At 44.1% G+C, this 17,109-nt stretch overlaps 1 protein-coding gene across 4 annotated transcripts in view; it reads right to left on the bottom strand.

Moving 5' to 3' along the window:
* The window catches only part of cacna1bb (calcium voltage-gated channel subunit alpha1 Bb), a 146,978-nt gene that overhangs the window by 111,955 nt on the left and 17,914 nt on the right, over positions 1 to 17,109 (bottom strand). For all 4 annotated transcript variants that reach the window (XM_088356094.1, XM_088356091.1, XM_088356092.1 and 1 more), the window contains exon 4: positions 2,688 to 2,791. In XM_088356094.1, coding sequence (XP_088212220.1) covers positions 2,688 to 2,791 — 104 coding nt within the window. The remainder of the gene's footprint in view (positions 1 to 2,687; positions 2,792 to 17,109) is intronic.

The raw sequence follows: 17,109 nt of genomic DNA, 5'->3' as shown, positions 1-17,109 counted from the left end.
TAAAAACTAGGGCAAAATGTAGTAAAATAAGAAATATATATCCATCCATCCATTTTCTGAACCTCTTATCCTCATTAGGGTCAATTATAAATATATATACAGTAAACCCTCATATAAAGCAGGGCTTACGGTCCAAAATAATTCTGTGATGGGAAAATTCTGTGAAGTAGAAACATTTACTTTTTTTTTATTGTTGTTATTATTATACAATTGAATTATCAAACAAAAAAACAAAGCATTTTGACTGGACCAATATTTTGTTTGACAAAGTAATATTTCTTATTTTACTAGAAACACTAAGGCAGTGTCTGAAATAATGTCTGCCCAGACGCCCGGGGCGTGCATCTTTTACATCGGGCGTACAGCTTACAAAACGTCTACGCCCAACAACATTTTCAAGAGAAAAAAAATCTTTCTTTTTTTTCTTTTAGGTTTTTTTTTTTCAAATCATATCAAACGTTTGCTTTATTCCGATTTTGAAATCTTCGTTCGGTTTTAGAATTTCGGTTCGTTTGGCAATTTGCATGCTCGGCAGCCAATCAGAAGCCTGCATCGAATAACTTCGTGCTTCTGTACTTTCCAGAGCGTATAAAGTAGTGCATTTGCATGTCATTTTCCAAAGTTGACCCACAGAGAACCCAAGAAAAATGGAGAAGTGATTAGGAATCAGGCAGCATGGCGGCGCAGTGGTTAGCGCTTGTGCGGCACAGTTCTGAGGTCGTGGGAACCTCCTGCATGGGTTCAAATCCAGCAACCGGCCTTACTGTGCGGAGTTTGTATGTTCGCCCTGTGCTTGCGTGGGTTTCCCCCGGGCACTCCGGTTTCCTCCCACGTTCCAAAGACATGCATTTCAGGTGAATTGGCCGGTCCAAATTGTCCCTATGTGTGACTGAGCGAGTGAGTTGTCTGTCCCCATGTGCCTTGCGATTGGCTGGCAACCAGTTCAGGGTGTCCCCTGCTCACTGCCTGGAGATGGCTGGGATGGGCTCCAGCCCCCCCGCGACCCTAATAAGGATAAGCGGTAAAGCTAATGAGATGAGATGAGATGAGATTAGGAATCAAGCCAAAACCTCAGCCCCAGAAGAAAGATTCAAAAGAAGCTAACAAAATTAATGATGCTACAAAACGTAAACGTACATTAAAAGCAAAGGAGTTCACGTGGCTTGTAGAAGACGACGGAACGCAAACATTTCATGAATGAAGATGATTAAATACAGGTACCTACTGATGGCAGATGGAAAACATGCAATGAATGTTATAAGTAGATTTAGAATAAACTTAATTTTAAAGTGTTGTTCTGTTATATTTTCTGATTATCAATCCTGAATACTTTGCAACAACGGATTTTTTTGCGATTAGTCGTCTTATTGTGTTTCAACTTGTGAAAAATGGGCCAGGCAACTTTATGGCTGGTCAGGCAAATTTTCAAAGTTGTCTCCCCTGCTGTCCAGTTACTTTTTGTCATGAGTTTCAGACACTGACTAAAGTATTAGTGAAATAAATACGTAGTAAGATTGTTTTTTCTCGTGTTGAATGTCTCTCTAAATGTCTCTCTTCATCACTGATTTAAACACATTCATTTGTGTCAGTCTATCAAAATGGCAAAACTGCAATTAGCAAGCTTTGTCTGACATAAAAGTCAGGATTCAACAACACTTACTGTCTACAAAAATAAAGCCCACAATGTTCAACATGTAAGCTAAGGTGGTGATATGTTTTATTGTGCAATTTTATCTCGGCATGTACATCAATAATGTGTCTTACCGGCCATTGTTTTCATTTTTGCACAGAGAGCCGGCTATAAGCTAACCATTTATCACACATACTGACATGCCACCGATTTTATCTTGTGCCGCTTGACGTTTTGCAGGGATGATTTTAAACAAGTCACCTTGCTGTGTGACACGGAACAATCCTGCAAGATTGCTGTTATCGCCCCCAAAGAACCTCACAAAACTGAAGGGTAACAAGTGCACCTGCATGACAGCAAACCTCTTATCATCTATACAGTATGCTTTCAAACGTATTTTGGAAGTTTAAATGCAAGTTGTAAAGTAAGCTACTTTTAGTTATTGTGTATTTCTCAGACTGATTTGAAATTAACTTGTTTAACCTATTTTTTCCATTTTTAATATACAAGTAATCATCTCACACACACACACACACACAGTCACATTTTCAGAGATCTACGTTTTCAGTCTAATTCCATTGTAATGTAATACGCATGCGCGACTCCACTGTATTCACTGTGCATGCGTCTACTGAACCGGATGTGGTCAGCTGAACAAGCCAGCTGGCGGGTCGATCTCCTACATGCGCAGTAGTAAAAACTCATATTTTTTGTGGCTTTACCTGAATACTATGGCCAGCAACGGGTTTGTATCTTTATAAACTCCGACAGCAGTGTAACAGTGAATGAAGTAAATAATGTCAGAAAAGACAATAAATGTCACTGCAGCCTGGTCATCCTGGAAGGGGGATTATCTCATGTGCGGTCCCTTCTCAAGGTTTCATGATTTTCCTCATGTTGAGGTTTTTGAGTTTTGCGTTCTGTAGGTGGGTTATGTGAGTAGGTAGTTTGTTTGTTTTTTGCAGGGACTCAAATAGCAAACTGGGTATAATCAAATTATATTGGATATGTATATCAACGAATTAATAGAATTGTGTGCTGATGCAAAATGACTTACCCTGATAGGACACCAAGCACCAAGTTGAGCATGAAAAACGAGCCGATGATGATTAGCGGGATAAAGTAGAGCCAGTTCCACATGTTACCAGCCACATCGTTGGTCTGCACAAAATCACACAAAAACAAGGAGAATTTGTTAAAGTTTTTGTTCATTTGTGATGTTGAATGCAATCCCGAACTAATGTATTGCTTTCATCAGAACTGTCTTAAACAAATTCATTGTTACACTGCAAAAGAGAGATTCTTACATAACGTTGCTCATTTCAGGTATCATTTTCTCTTATCAGAAGACATTTTATCTTTTTTTTCTAGTAAAATGAGAAAATGTGTACTTAAATGAGCTCAATTGTCCATACTAATTAGATTTAGCTTAAATATATTTCATTGTTCCCCTTAGGGAAATTCCCATCGACTGTCTGTAAAACAGACATTACATTACATTACACAACACAGAAAACAGAAAAGTGACGAATACACATGACAGTGCAATAAGGGCAGACTGATTTGATGGGTCAGCGGGGCGTGTTGTTCGGAAAGGGCATCAGGCTTTTCCTGAGGCTGACCCTGCTAGGGATTATTTAATGAAATACATCCGAGAGACAAGGTACAACTGCACTTTAAACAGGCAAAAAACTTCCAGTGGGTTAAAAAAAATAATTTTTGCAGTGTAGGATTCTGTAGTTTGTACAGACTGGTGTCCTTCTACAAAGCCATAGTGTAGAGCATTCTGGCATACTAGAATTGTATTAGCTGCTCTCTGCCCAGTCTGGAGGATATCGCCAGCTTGTGATACGGCAGCAGAGCAATATTATAAACATCGGCCTTCACTTCTTCGACTTCTTTTCCTCTGGTAGGCACTACAGGTCCTTAAAACAAGGACTATAAGAGTCAAAGAGAGCTTCTTTCCCTGATGCATCACCACACTAAACAAATGCTCAAGACTGAAAACAAAATACTGGAGTTTTTGGACCATAAACCGCAACTCATATCACACAACTTAAAACATGCAGCTTATGTTTTGTGACTTGTTTTGCTGTTTTTTTGCTTTGACAGTACATGTGTTGCTGCGTCTCAGTGCCTTTTCCCAGAGTGTGTTTCTTATTAAAACTTTGAAAACTCTTTCAGCGTACTGTTTTTTTTTTTTGTAATTCCCTATGTTTTTAACATGTTCACATGTGGTCGATAGTCAGGTGCATCTCATGTACTGTATGTTCAAAATATTTTTCCTTTAAAAAATGTATTGCGTTTGGGTAGTAGTCAGAAAATTACGGCATCTTGCTTAAGTATAAGTAAATGGGTATTCATATCTTATTTATCAATTTATTTTGGAATTTTGATGCTGCTTACGGGTATAGCCCTATTTTTCATTGCATTGATGTTATAATGCACTAACAACTAATACCAGTCTCCAAGCACTAACTTGAAAATATTTTGCCTATTTTTCCAAGCATTTCTTTAATTCTTATTGTGCCATTTAAGTCTTCATTCTGTATTTATCACGGAGGTCCATGTCCAATTAATCCTATTGTAAACTGTCACAATCACCCGGTTCAGGAACACCTGTGTTCAGGATTTGGCGCCAACAGCCAGGACAGCTGATTGGCGCAGCCTGTACATTTAAATCCCCAGCTTCCGGTAACACTTTATCCGATTGTACTATGCGATCTGTTGCCATCTGCTCAGAAAGCCCGTACCTCCGACTCTTTGCCTGCCTCCTGTTTTTCTACCTGATCTCCGTTGCTGACCCGTTTCCGGATTTGCCTACGACCTGCCCTGCCCGCCTGACTCCTGATCTCTCTTCCGAACACGACGACGCCCTTCTTCTCCAGCCCCAACCAACAACACGACGACTACGCCTGTCCGCGACCATTCCCGCCAAGCCTTCACCCGCCTGTCAAGTCTCGACAATCCGTCAAACAACGGATTGAAGATTCTCGTCTTGTCATTCCTTCCTTCCAATAAAAACCAAGAAACGAGTGCAAGTGATCTCAGTTTTCCTTCCGTCCCGCCTGACAGAACAATCGGATCACATCATGAGATCAGCGCACGTTTCTCCGAAGGAAGAACCAAGCGACTCGGAGCCTCCTTCCGCTCTACAACGGCTACAATGGACCAAGTGCCGTACAGAAGTCTGCAAGTGACGTCGCCACACTACAACAACAAGTCCAACAGCAACAAGGTTTTCTGCAACAGCAACAACACCTCTTACTACAGAACCAACAGCAGGTCACGAGCCTGTCTGAGCAGCTGTCAAAATTACTGACGTCACAATTTCCGCATTCCGTCAACCCGTCTCCGAGTCCACAAACACTCCCGCCGAGTCTTTCATTGCCTACCTCGCATGTCTCCGAAGCAGCAGAACCCCATGTGGGTGCACCCGAAAAGTTTTGCGGCGACCCTACCCAAGTCCGTGCCTTCCTCGTAAACTGTCGACTCATTTTTGATCTCCAAGCCCGAAATTTTCGATCCGAGGGAACCAAGGTAGCGTTCGTCATTAACCACATGACTGGGAGAGCTCGGCTTTGGGGTACTGCCGAGTTTGAACGAGGATTCGGTGGCATGTTCCTCGTTTGCACAATTCTCCCAGGAGATCCTGAAAGTATTCGATACTGGGTCTGCCTCGTCTGACGCATCCCGCTCCCTGCTTAACATTCCCCAAGAAAAACGTTCGGTCGCCGATTACTCCATTGACTTTAGAACACTTGCTAGCCAGAGTAATTGGAATGAGGAAGCGTTAGTGGACGCTTATCTCCACAGTTTGGCCGATTACTTGAAGGACGAATTGGTGTCCCATACTCCGCCTTCTACCCTCGACGAAGCCATTGCACTGACGGCGCGAATTGCCCGTCGGGTCCAAGCACGGGGACATGAGAGGGGAAGAACAATACGACTCCCGACGAATTCGCCCAAAGGGCCAAGTGGGTTCCAAACGCCCCGATCCCCTAGGACAGTTACTCACGAAGCCATTGAGATTAATCGGGCAGCGCTATCGGCCGAGGACCGCCGGCGGCGGGTTTCTGAGGGACTTTGTCTTTATTGCGGCGGCAAGGGGCATCAAATCTCAACGTGTCCGTTAAAAGAGGGGGCTCGTCGGACAACAGAGGCGTCCGATTGAGTTCTGCCCTTATCCCGTCCTCCGAAACCTCTCGACCTTCCCTCGAGGTGCATCTCTTGATTGCTGGTTCCCCACAGAGACTTTCCGCGCCAGTGGATTCCGGGGCCGAAGCTAACATTTTGGACCGCTCCCTCGCCCACAAACTCAAGATCCCATTGAATTCCCTCGCTACTCCTATCACCGCCCGAGCACTAGATGGCCGTCTTCTGGGCACAGTTACCCATGTTACCGAACCAATGGAGATGAGACTTTCTGGCAGTCATAGAGAGCAAATTCGGTTCCACCTGGTCCCATCCCCCGGCCAGCCACTCGTTTTGGGCCATCCATGGCTGGTACGGCACAACCCTCACTTTGATTGGCGTTCGGGGACCGTCATGGAATGGGGCGTCGAGTGCCATCAAACCTGTCTACGTTCTGCATATCACCCCGACCGACCCGTGGCTTCCAAGTCTCCTCCTGACGTGTCCAAGGTCCCTGCCTGCTATCACCACCTACGGGAAGTTTTTAGCAAAGCCAAGGCCACTTCCCTTCCTCCACATCGCCCCTATGACTGTGCTATCGACCTTCTGCCTGGCTCTACTCCCCCGCGGGGTCGTCTCTATTCCCTTTCTGCACCCGAAAGACAGTCCATGGAGGAATACATCTCGGAGGCCTTGGCAGCCGGAATAATCCGGCCATCCTCTTCCCTGGCTGGAGCTGTTTTTTTCTTTGTTGGCAAAGATGGTTCTTTACGACCGTGCATTGACTACAGGGGCCTTAATGACATAACAGTTAAGAATCGCTATCCTTTACCACTGCTCGCCTCCGCCTTTGAACTGCTGCAAAGGGCCACGGTGTTCACTAAACTGGACCTCAGAAACGCTTATCATCTGGTCCGTATTTGGGAGGGAGATGAATGGAAAACGGCCTTTAACACTCCCACGGGTCACTACGAATATTTAGTCATGCCTTTTGGTCTAACGAACGCCGCCGCCGTCTTCCAGTCCCTTATCAACGACGTGCTGCGCGATGTGCTCAACAAGTTCGTGTTTGTCTACTTGGATGTCATTCTGATTTTCTCTAAATCCCTGGAGGAACACACGCAGCACGTCCAAATTGTCCTTCGACGACTCCTGGAAAACTCCCTCTTCGTTAAGGCTGAGAAGTGTGAGTTCCACGCCCAAACCGTGTCATTCCTGGGGTATATTATCGCGGAGGGGAGATTACATCATGGATCCTGCAAAGGTGTCGGCAGTCACCTCTTGGCCCTTCTCCACGGATCGCAAGAAGCTCCAGCAGTTCTTGGGTTTCGCCAATTTTTACCAACGATTTATTCGGAACTATAGCATGGTAGCGGGTCCCCTGACGGCTCTCACTAGTCCCAAAGAAACATTCAGATGGTCTCCTGCGGCCGACAAAGCATTCACTACCCTCAAGGCTCGATTTTCGACGGCTCCCATCCTCCAAGTACCTGACCCGGGGCGTCAGCTAGTTGTTGAAGTGGATGCCTCGGACATAGGAGTTGGGGCTGTTCTCTCTCAAAGGTCGACCGAGGACCAAAAGATGCACCCCTGTGCATTCTTTTCACGTCGCTTATTCCCTGCCGAACGCAATTACGACGTGGGGGATCGTGAGCTGCTAGCAATAAAATTGGCTCTTAAGGAATGGCGCCACTGGCTGGAAGGGGTACCAGTTCCGTTCCTAGTTTGGACTGACCACAAGAATCTTGAATACATCCGTTCCGCTAAACGTTTGAACCCGAGACAATCCCGCTGGTCACTCTTCTTCACCCGTTTCAACTTCACCCTTTCCTACCGCCCCGGGTCCCGCAATGTCAAGCCAGATGCCGTCTCTCGCCAGGTTCAAAAGGAGGACAATCATTCCCAGGGTCCAACAGCCATCCTTCCTGAGTCCCGGTTACTGGCCACTCTCACCTGGGACATCGAGGACCGCGTCAAAGAGGCCCTCCAAGACCAAGAAGGCTCCAGTACTTGTCCAGAGGGGCGGCTATTCGTCCCGGAAGCTCTACGGTCAGAGGTCCTTCAATGGGGGCACGACTCTCGCCTCTCCTGTCCCGGGTGCTACCCGCACCAGCAACTTCTTGGCCCGACGTTTCTGGTGGCCCTCATTGGCAAAGGATGTTCAGGAGTACGTCGGGGCTTGCCAAACCTGTGCCCAGCAGAAGGCTCCGAATCGACCCCCTGCCGGATTGCTTCAGCCATTACCAGTCCCCAGCCGTCCTTGGTCCCACATCTCCCTGGACTTCGTTACTGGGCTGCCTGCCTCGGAAGGGATGACAACCATTTTGACGATTGTGGATCGGTTCAGCAAAATGGTCCACTTCGTGGCCTTGCCCAAGCTTCCGTCCGCCAAAGAGACGGCACAGGTGGTCCAGCTGCATGTCTTCCGCCTCCATGGAATCCCAAAAGACATTGTTTCAGACCGAGGTCCCCAATTTGCCTCGGGATTTTGGAAAGAGTTCTGCCGTCTCCTGGGGGCCTCGGTCAGTCTCTCCATCCGCAATATAATGGACAGTCTGAACGCCTCAATCAAGAACTGGAGACGGCTCTCCGCTGCCTGGTTTCCCGTGAGCCTCTTTCCTGGGCGCAACAGCTGGTATGGGTGGAATACGCCCACAACTCCCTTGTCTGCTCCTCCACTGGCATGTCTCCCTTCCAGTGCGTCTATGGCTACCAGCCACCCTTGTTCCCCAACCAAGAGGAAGAGGTTTCCTGTCCGTCGGCTCTTGCAAATGCCCGTCGCTGTCGTTGCACTCGGGCCGTCCAAAGTTATTCAAAGGGGGCTAACCGAAGAAGAATTCCGGCTCCAACGTACCAGGTGGGCCAGCAAGTATGGTTGTCCACCAAGGACCTTCCACTCCGGGTGGAGTCCAAGAAGTTGGCTCCCCGATTCCTGGGACCGTTTCCGGTGGACAAAATTATTAGTCCATCGGCAGTCCGCCTGCGCCTGCCCAGCACCATGATGGTTCACCCGACGTTTCATGTTTCCCGCATTAAGCCTGTCTGCCAGAGCCCCCTGGTCCCTGAAGTCCCTCCCCCCCAGCCCCTCGCTTCCTGGATGGTGACCCTATCTACACCGTGCGACGTCTGCTCCGCTCTCATTGTAGAGGACGTGGTCTCCAATATCTCGTGGACTGGGAGGGATATGGCCCGGAGGAACAGTCCTGGATCCCCACCCGGCAGATCCTGGATCATTCGCTCATCTCCGAGTTCCACCGCCAGTATCCAGATCAACCTGATCCTCGCCGAGGTCGTCCTAGGGGTGTCCGGCCAATGACTACATCTCCGCCGGGTCCATCATCGACTACGCCGCCTGAAGACGACGATGGAGCATTGGTCCGTTCAGAGGAGTTCTAACTGACCAGCCTGTCGGATTATGGTCCTGCATGTCGGATTATACTTTTGCCTGTTGGATTATACTCTTGCCTGTCGGATTCATTTTTTTTCCTTTTTTCTGGGGACTTCTGGAGCCGTCCCTTGAGGGGGGGGTTCTGTCACAATCAGCCGGATCGGGAACACCTGTGTTCAGGATTTGGCGCCAACAGCCAGGACAGCTGATTGGCGCACCCTGTACATTTAAATCCCCAGCTTCCGGTAACACTTTATCCGATTGTACTATGCGATCTGTTGCCATCTGCTCAGAAAGCCCGTACCTCCGACTCTTTGCCTGCCTCCTGTTTTTCTACCTGATCTCCGTTGCCGACCCGTTTCCGAATTTGCCTACGACCTGCCCTGCCCGCCTGACTCCTGATCTCTCTTCCGAACACAACGACGCCCTTCTTCTCCAGCCCCAACCAAAAACACGACGACTACGCCTGTCCGCGACCATTCCCGCCAAGCCTTCACCCGCCTGTCAAGTCTCGACAATCCGTCAAACAACGGATCGAAGATTCACGTCTTGTCATTCCTTCCTTCCAATAAAAACCAAGAATCAAGTGCAAGTGATCTCAGTTTTCCTTCCGTCCCGCCTGACAGTAAACAGTGTTCACTATAATGTCATCAATGACAAAAAAGACAACTCTAGTATTTATTGTGATATAAAAAAGGAGTCAGTTGTAATATCCATCAATTCATCTATTTTCTGACTCGCTTATCAATTTAGACCTGTCAATTAACTATGCATGCTTTTGAAATGTGTGAGGAAACCAGAGTGCTTGGAGAAAACCACCTCAGGCAAGGGGAGAACATGCAAACTCCACACAGGGAGAATTCAACCCTTGACCTCTGAACTGTGGGGAATAAGTGCTAACTATTCATCCTCTGTGCTGCCTAGAACATCAAACACTGAAAATTAATACTCTAATTCACTATGAAAATGTAGCATAGAGTAAAATATATCTCACAAATATGCTATCCATTGCAATCTGGTCATCCTTTTTATTTTATTTTCTGTTTTAAATTGTACTTTAATTATTTTATATTTTATTTTTGATTTTATTGTTTGTTATTGCAACATGCTTTGAAGCCTGGTCATCCTGGAAGGGGGATAAGCTCATGTGCGGTCCCTTCTCAAGGTTTCTTCAATTTCCTCATGTTGAGGTTTTTGAGTTTTTCCTTGCCCTCATGTAGGTTTTAGATCAGGGGATGGTGTTATAATAGGCTGTAATTTGCAATATTCTGTGGTATGCCATTTGAGACGCCTGATTAAGGGCTATACCAATAAACATGACTTGACTTGACTATTTGACTACTTTATTACCATTGATTTTCAAGTGATTTATTAAGCCTGGTTAAGTCTTTTTTCCAGTGTATGTAATTAAATTGATTTGTGTATTCCCATCCATCCATCCATCCATTAGCTGCACCGCTTATCCTCAGTAGGGTCGCGGGTATGGATGGATTGTGTTTTCCCATTACTGTATTTTCCAGACTATAAGGCACACCTATAAACCCTAAATTTGCCAGAAATTTGAAAGTGTGCCTTATAATCCGGTGCGCCTTGAATACTGGAAATACAGCAAATAACATCGAAAATGGATTATTCAATACAATGCTTTAGGAATCAATCAAATTAATTTAGTTGTGAAACTAGATTTCATAATCATAATGTTCTTTGAAAAAGTTATTTTTGTAATTTTCTGATAATATTTTTATCTATGCAGCCCTGACTCTGACTGTAGTTTTAATTCAATGTACCCAATAGTCCACTGAACCTTATATTGTATATAAAAAAAATGGCTCACAGAGAAATATTGTGAGGGTGAGCCTTATAATCATGTGCGCCTGAAAATACGGAAAATACAGTAATTGAATTTATACATCGGCAACCAGATGATGGAGGTGCAGTATCTGAGTCAGATGAGGATGGTTTACTGGCTACTGGTAACCATGGAAACAAGTACGGTTACATGGTTATCTGTTTCATGTAGGGGAGCAAACTCCAACCCAAAAACAGCCAGGAGAGGGATGGGTGCCGCCAGTCTGTACTTTTGCAAGGCACACTACGAGAAGCGGGATTAAGGGACCGTGATACTAGTAAAGAGATAAAAATCAAACACATCAAGATAAGATCATTTTCACTCATCGAACTGTATGTCATATCTGAATCTAGGATGTGAGGCAGTATTCTCTGTCACAAACAGCCTCAGGCATCGGCATCTGTGATTCTGTTTACTTCTAATTGGTGTACATCTAAAGTGCGTTCGAGTGTGTGCATGCATCTGTTCTGACTGTACCCATTAAGATCTTTAATATTATGTGCCGGTTTATGAATTTGGCTTCAGTAGACGACAGAATCAATACCCCATTTTATTGAGCACTACACATAAGAAGAGTAGGATCAAGAAGGAGGGCGAAAGTAACAGTTGTGGCTTTTTAAAATGGTTCGGGCTAATGAGCCGAATCTCCTTTTAAGCGCATGGGTTCGCAAAGTTTCTCACTTCACTACCATACCAAGAGGAACATACACGGCATTTGGCAAAGGATCCCACTGGCGATTCTCACGTAGTTCATTACAAAACTGCTCATGCAATCAGTTGCCTAAGGCGAAGAACTGCCAATGACACATATGTGGTTCGAGCACAACATGGGGATACAAGTAAACAACTCCTTGAGATATTTTGTCAACGCGAGTTAAAACATTGAGCCAAGAACACGTAGCGATACACGTTCTAGCTGTCGATAGAATTTGATAGCCCCTGAGGGGGGATTCAGTACGGAGGCTTGGGATTCATTTAAGAGCCCTGATGTAAGGGATTGAAAGGAAATCGTTTTCGGGGTAATTGCCTTTAAGGTCTGTACAAAAATAGAAAATACAAGTGATTTTGGGAGAATTTTACATTGTTATAGCAAGAGTGACATAATTATGTTCTTGTCTGAATATTCAGACCTTTTTAAAAGTGACTAAACCGCACCATTTTTCTTCTCATTTTTTTGCACAGCCTTTCATAAGGTTTTTGGTTTTGGGGGGTCTGAGCAGCAAGCTGGCAGACAATCATGTCAGCACCTTGTCGGTGAGCCTATGTTATGAAAAATAAATACAAATTTCTTGACCTACAAGTATTTTAAAAAGTACACCTTTATTTGGCAGTTTGTGTATTTTTAAAATTATTCAAATCAAAACTGTTTTGTTTTGGGGGTTTTTTTTTACCACCAGAAGAGGCTAAATAATACAGAATGTCCCTTTAAGGCAAAATAAATTCAATCAGGCTAATTTGGTTACTGGGTAGGGCGGATTTCAGGGCCATTTTACTCAATACACACTAGCTAGTTATTTGTGGTTAGGTAAAAGTTAAGAATACATGTTTGTGCACAAAGTAGGAATGTTACCTTACTTCATTATTGTACTTTGGTACCTTGTTATACATTTTTCTGTACTTATGTAAGTTTGTTAAGTGATTATTGTTGTTATTTATTTTCTACATTTGGGACAAAGTATCTGCACGTCTTTTTAAATTGTATTTTCGTGATATACAATTTTTTTGCCATTTTGTTTCCTAAATAATTGCCAAGATGCTACATCCAGCCAGTTCCCCCACTAGAACCATTAAGCAACCACTCACAGTTTGTTATACAGTCTCCCCCATTCATCTTTATTGATACCTGCTCCACTCAATTCGGCCTATGTAACTCTCTCTCTTAAAGAATGAAACTCAACTTTGTCTTTGTACGAACAGCAAAAGATTTAGAGCCATAAGCTTAAACAGACGTCACGTCCATTTCCAACATTTTAAACCCTTGGAGCCAATTGTGTGAAGAATTTGGCGTCGTAGCCTTTGGTGTACACTAGAAATGGCGCCACGCCTCCGTAACTCTGATGCCGTTTTGAGCTGTGGGGTTTTTCAGTTCTGCTCTGAATTGTTTAGGTAATGTGTTTTCGGATCATGTGACCATTCAAGATGGCAATTACAAAAATGAGCACATATTTTCTACTGTGCCAATAGGAAAAGGCAAATGAGGGCTCGGTGGTGTAAAATGGAAGCCCTGTATATCTAAATAAAAGTGCTAGTCTTCTTCTTCTCTATTCTTCTTCTTCTTCTAGTCAACCATACTGCGATGAATAGTGGCAAATTGTAACACAGACGTGGAAATTGTCTTTTTATGTTGTTAATGGTGGCTGTCGCGTACCGGACCGTATATCAATTGGTTGTTATCATTCCTCAAGTATTAAAGGAAACTTCAGTTACCTGACATTGACACAGTGTCATGATTACTGATGCGGAGCACCTGAGTCTGCTCTGTTGGCGGAAAAAAGCCGCGGACCCTGATTGGCTGTTGAACTCTTTTTAAACCCCTGCATTCCTGTCAACATTCGTCAGATCGTCTGGGAACCTTAGCTACACGCAAGGCAAGCTCTTTTGAATCCTGACTCTATCCTGCCCTGTTTTCCGTCTGATTCCCGTTGCCGACCTCTTTTCTGAACCCATTTACGTTTTTGCTCCTCCGTCCCAGCCATCGACCTGTTTTTTCTTGTTCTCGACATTGCCTTCAATCGACACGGAAGTGCCACTTCCGCGTTCCCAGTGATCTGTTACCCGTGACCGACGATCACCGGATCGTGGGTGAAGGCCCTTTCCTGCTTCTAAATAAAGCTGAGTAAAACGAATGCAATTGGGCTTTGTCTCCATTCCTGGTCCGTGACACACAGATAATATGGTAAGAGAAGTGTTGCATTTTTGATATAGTAGATAACGTCCACTGCCGTTCAATACCGATTTATAAATTGAGGGCTTTATTTGTGGGTGAAAAAGTTGAAATATAGTGAGTTTGTTGTAAATACTGAATAATGTTCTGTCAAAAGTTTCAATTGACCTCTGTTATGTACTTTCTGAATAATGTTGGAAAAAACATGGACTAATTTCTCTCGAAATAGGGGTTGTTAATGTTATCGGATGTAACTGCGGCGTTTTTTATATGCATTGTGGAAAATGAGCAGCTCACCGTTTTTCTCAGAGTCGTCACCCCAAAAAAAAGCCACACCGTATTTAAAGCTGCAGTGTTTAAATGTAGCAAAAAAGTAGCGGCTTGTTGTCCAGGATTTACATTAAAACAGTCACAAGGCATGAAATGAAGATTGGCACTGAAATAGCACTGATGTATATGTCATTTGCAAATAAGATGTCATTTTCAGTGCTTGCATTTGGAGATAATTCGTGTGGTCTCGTTGGATCGCTGTCATTTTACTGAATGGGCGCAAGAATTAAGAGATGATGCCAAGATGGCACTAGACGCACTTTACGCTTATCTGGACCTTGCAGGCCCTCAAGGGGAAAGCCTTCGATGACGATAATGCTAATTGTTTTCATTTTGGTAATGTGTTAGGACTCCGTCACAGACAATGTCTGTCAGCTTCAATTCTGACACAGCACATTTAGTCGATATAAAACCATGTAAGAGGTGATGCATGCTGCAATTGTTTGTTCTAATTGGACTCTATTTTCAATGAGATTGCTGAAGCCACATCTTAAGCGATTTGGGAAGTAACTTGTAAAGAGAGATTAGATCGGTGAGGGTTTAATTTAAGCACCTCTCAAAGGAAAATGTAAGTAAAATGCAGCAAAGTGTTAATCTGCAATTCTGATGTGTGACAAAATAAATACCTATTTATTCTCTCATGTCAGCCCTTATCGTATTTGGCCATTCACTTTCAGGTCTTTTCACAGCTGCTGTTTTTCCTTGTAGTATGACTCTTTCCCTCTCCCTTGTAAGTATTCTGTCCTTTGGTTCCTTGCTAGTGCGGTGTCTTTCTTGTCACATTCCAATCAACCATGTCATGTTTTTTTTACTCAGCGTACCGAACCCCTGCCTGACTTCACAGATTACAAGTTCCGCCTGACAAACTATTTGGCTGTGGACTTGGGTGTTTAGACCTACTGGTTCACCAAACCTTCAGTCTGTCCATTGAATAACTTGCTTGCCTCTGGTGTTCAGTAAAATGTTCCCTCACTGCCTGCTTTTCCGTGTACTTAACCAATGTACCTAACCACTATTAAACATACGGCTCATGGGCCAAATCCAGCCCGTTGGATGATTTATTCCGGCCCACTATACATTTCTGAGGATGTCAAAAAACGAAGCGATCTCCAGGTCATTTCTGTCCAAAGTTATGATTTTTAACCAAATGAAAAGCAAAATTCTCCCTCTAGCCTAGAGGGGGAAGACAATGTTGAGTTTATATAGCGTGGTTAGTTGGTTCAGGTGTAAAACTGCATTCATACAGACGTAATGCCGAAAAAGAAAATCTTTTTTCCCCATTGTTTGTGAATTATTTGTAGTATTTAGGAAAGATCCCTTGTCATCCAATATTATAATATGAACGGTTGGTCACTAATGTGACTGAATGATAAAGCATAATACTGGAAAACAAAGCAAACATTTGGCGTTGACATTCTTTTACTGATCTGGCTTGACTGAGAACAGAAAGTCTGGATCCGACCCCAGAGCTAAAATGACTTTGAGGTCATGACAGAAAGGGAAGAAAAGAAATAATAATTTCTGTAAAAATAACGCAACATGAGCTATTACTAGTCTAAAAAAGTGGAATTTGCGTTGCGTATCCACATCCATCCGCTTTTATTGAACTCAGGGGGCTTCCATTTTGCTACTTGCTTTCTTGAGAAAATGATGTCACAGTTATTTAAGACGAAGGACCGTTCACGACTCATTCGCTGACGATAAAGCAATTATATTTCATGCACCGCAAGACTCCTGGTCCGTTTACAGCTAGATCTTTTTCAAAAAGACTCTTCAAAGCAAATACAAACTGAAGCTGCAATGATAAGTGGATTATTCCTTCCCTGCTGGATTTCACGATTCATGCAGTATTGGGAAACCGGAATATTTTGAATAATGAAAATACCCAGAAAAATAATGTATGACATGCTAGGAGGAATAGGATGTAATCTATGATAAATCCCCTGAAAAAGGACGGTGAAATATTTCTCAGAAGCAGTAAGAAGGAAATAAGAAGAAAAATGGGGAACTGCTGTCCTTGATCAAACCAGCGAGAGTCTTCAAGCGCTTAACATAATGAGCCTGGAACAGCTAAAGCAGATTTTTGGAGGGAAATGAACAGAGCAGAAGGGAATATACATGAATATATATATATATATATATATATATATATATATATATATATATATATAAAATAGACAGACAGACAGACAGACAGACAGACAGACAGATAGATACATATTATAAAAAATACTTTTAAAAATCTTGAGAAACTATCCATCCATCCATCCATCCGCTTATCCGGGGTCGGGTCGCGGGGGCAGCAGCCTTAAAAGGGAAGCCCAGACGTCCCTATCTCCAGCCACCTCCTCCAGCTCATCCGACGGGATCCCGAGGCGTTCCCAAGCCAGCCGAGAGTCTCTCCAGCGTGTCCTGGGTCGCCCCCGGGGCCTCCTGCCAGTGGGACATGCCCGGAACACCTCCCGAGGGAGGCGTCCAGGAGGCATCCTTATCAGATGCCCAAGCCACCTCAACTGGCTCCCCTCAATGAGGAGGAGCAGTGGCTCTACACAGAGTCCCTCCCGGATGACTGAGCTTCTCACCTTATCTCTAAGGGAAAACCCAGACACCCTACGGAGGAAACTCATTTCGGCCACTTGTATCCAGGATCGTGTTCTTTCGGTCATAACCCAAAGTTCATGATCTTGCCCCAAGTGGAAGAGTTCAAGTATCTTGGGGTCTTGAGAAACTAGCAAGAGGCAAAAATAACTAAAATAAAATAATAAAGTACCAAAATAATCTACTGGTTTGTAGTATTTCTGTAGTAATACTTTCTGATATTTTTGTATTATTTCTGTAATACTACTATGATGGGATTATTCATAATTCTGTAGTATTTCTGGACTATTTTTTAG

The sequence above is a fragment of the Urocampus carinirostris genome, chromosome 16 (genome assembly GCF_059441175.1).
Source record: "Urocampus carinirostris isolate Australia breed hairy pipefish chromosome 16, RoL_Ucar_1.0, whole genome shotgun sequence".
Taxonomy (NCBI): domain Eukaryota; kingdom Metazoa; phylum Chordata; class Actinopteri; order Syngnathiformes; family Syngnathidae; genus Urocampus; species Urocampus carinirostris.
The sequence above is the reverse complement of the archived record's forward strand: the minus strand, read 5'-3'. Positions and strand labels throughout refer to the sequence as shown.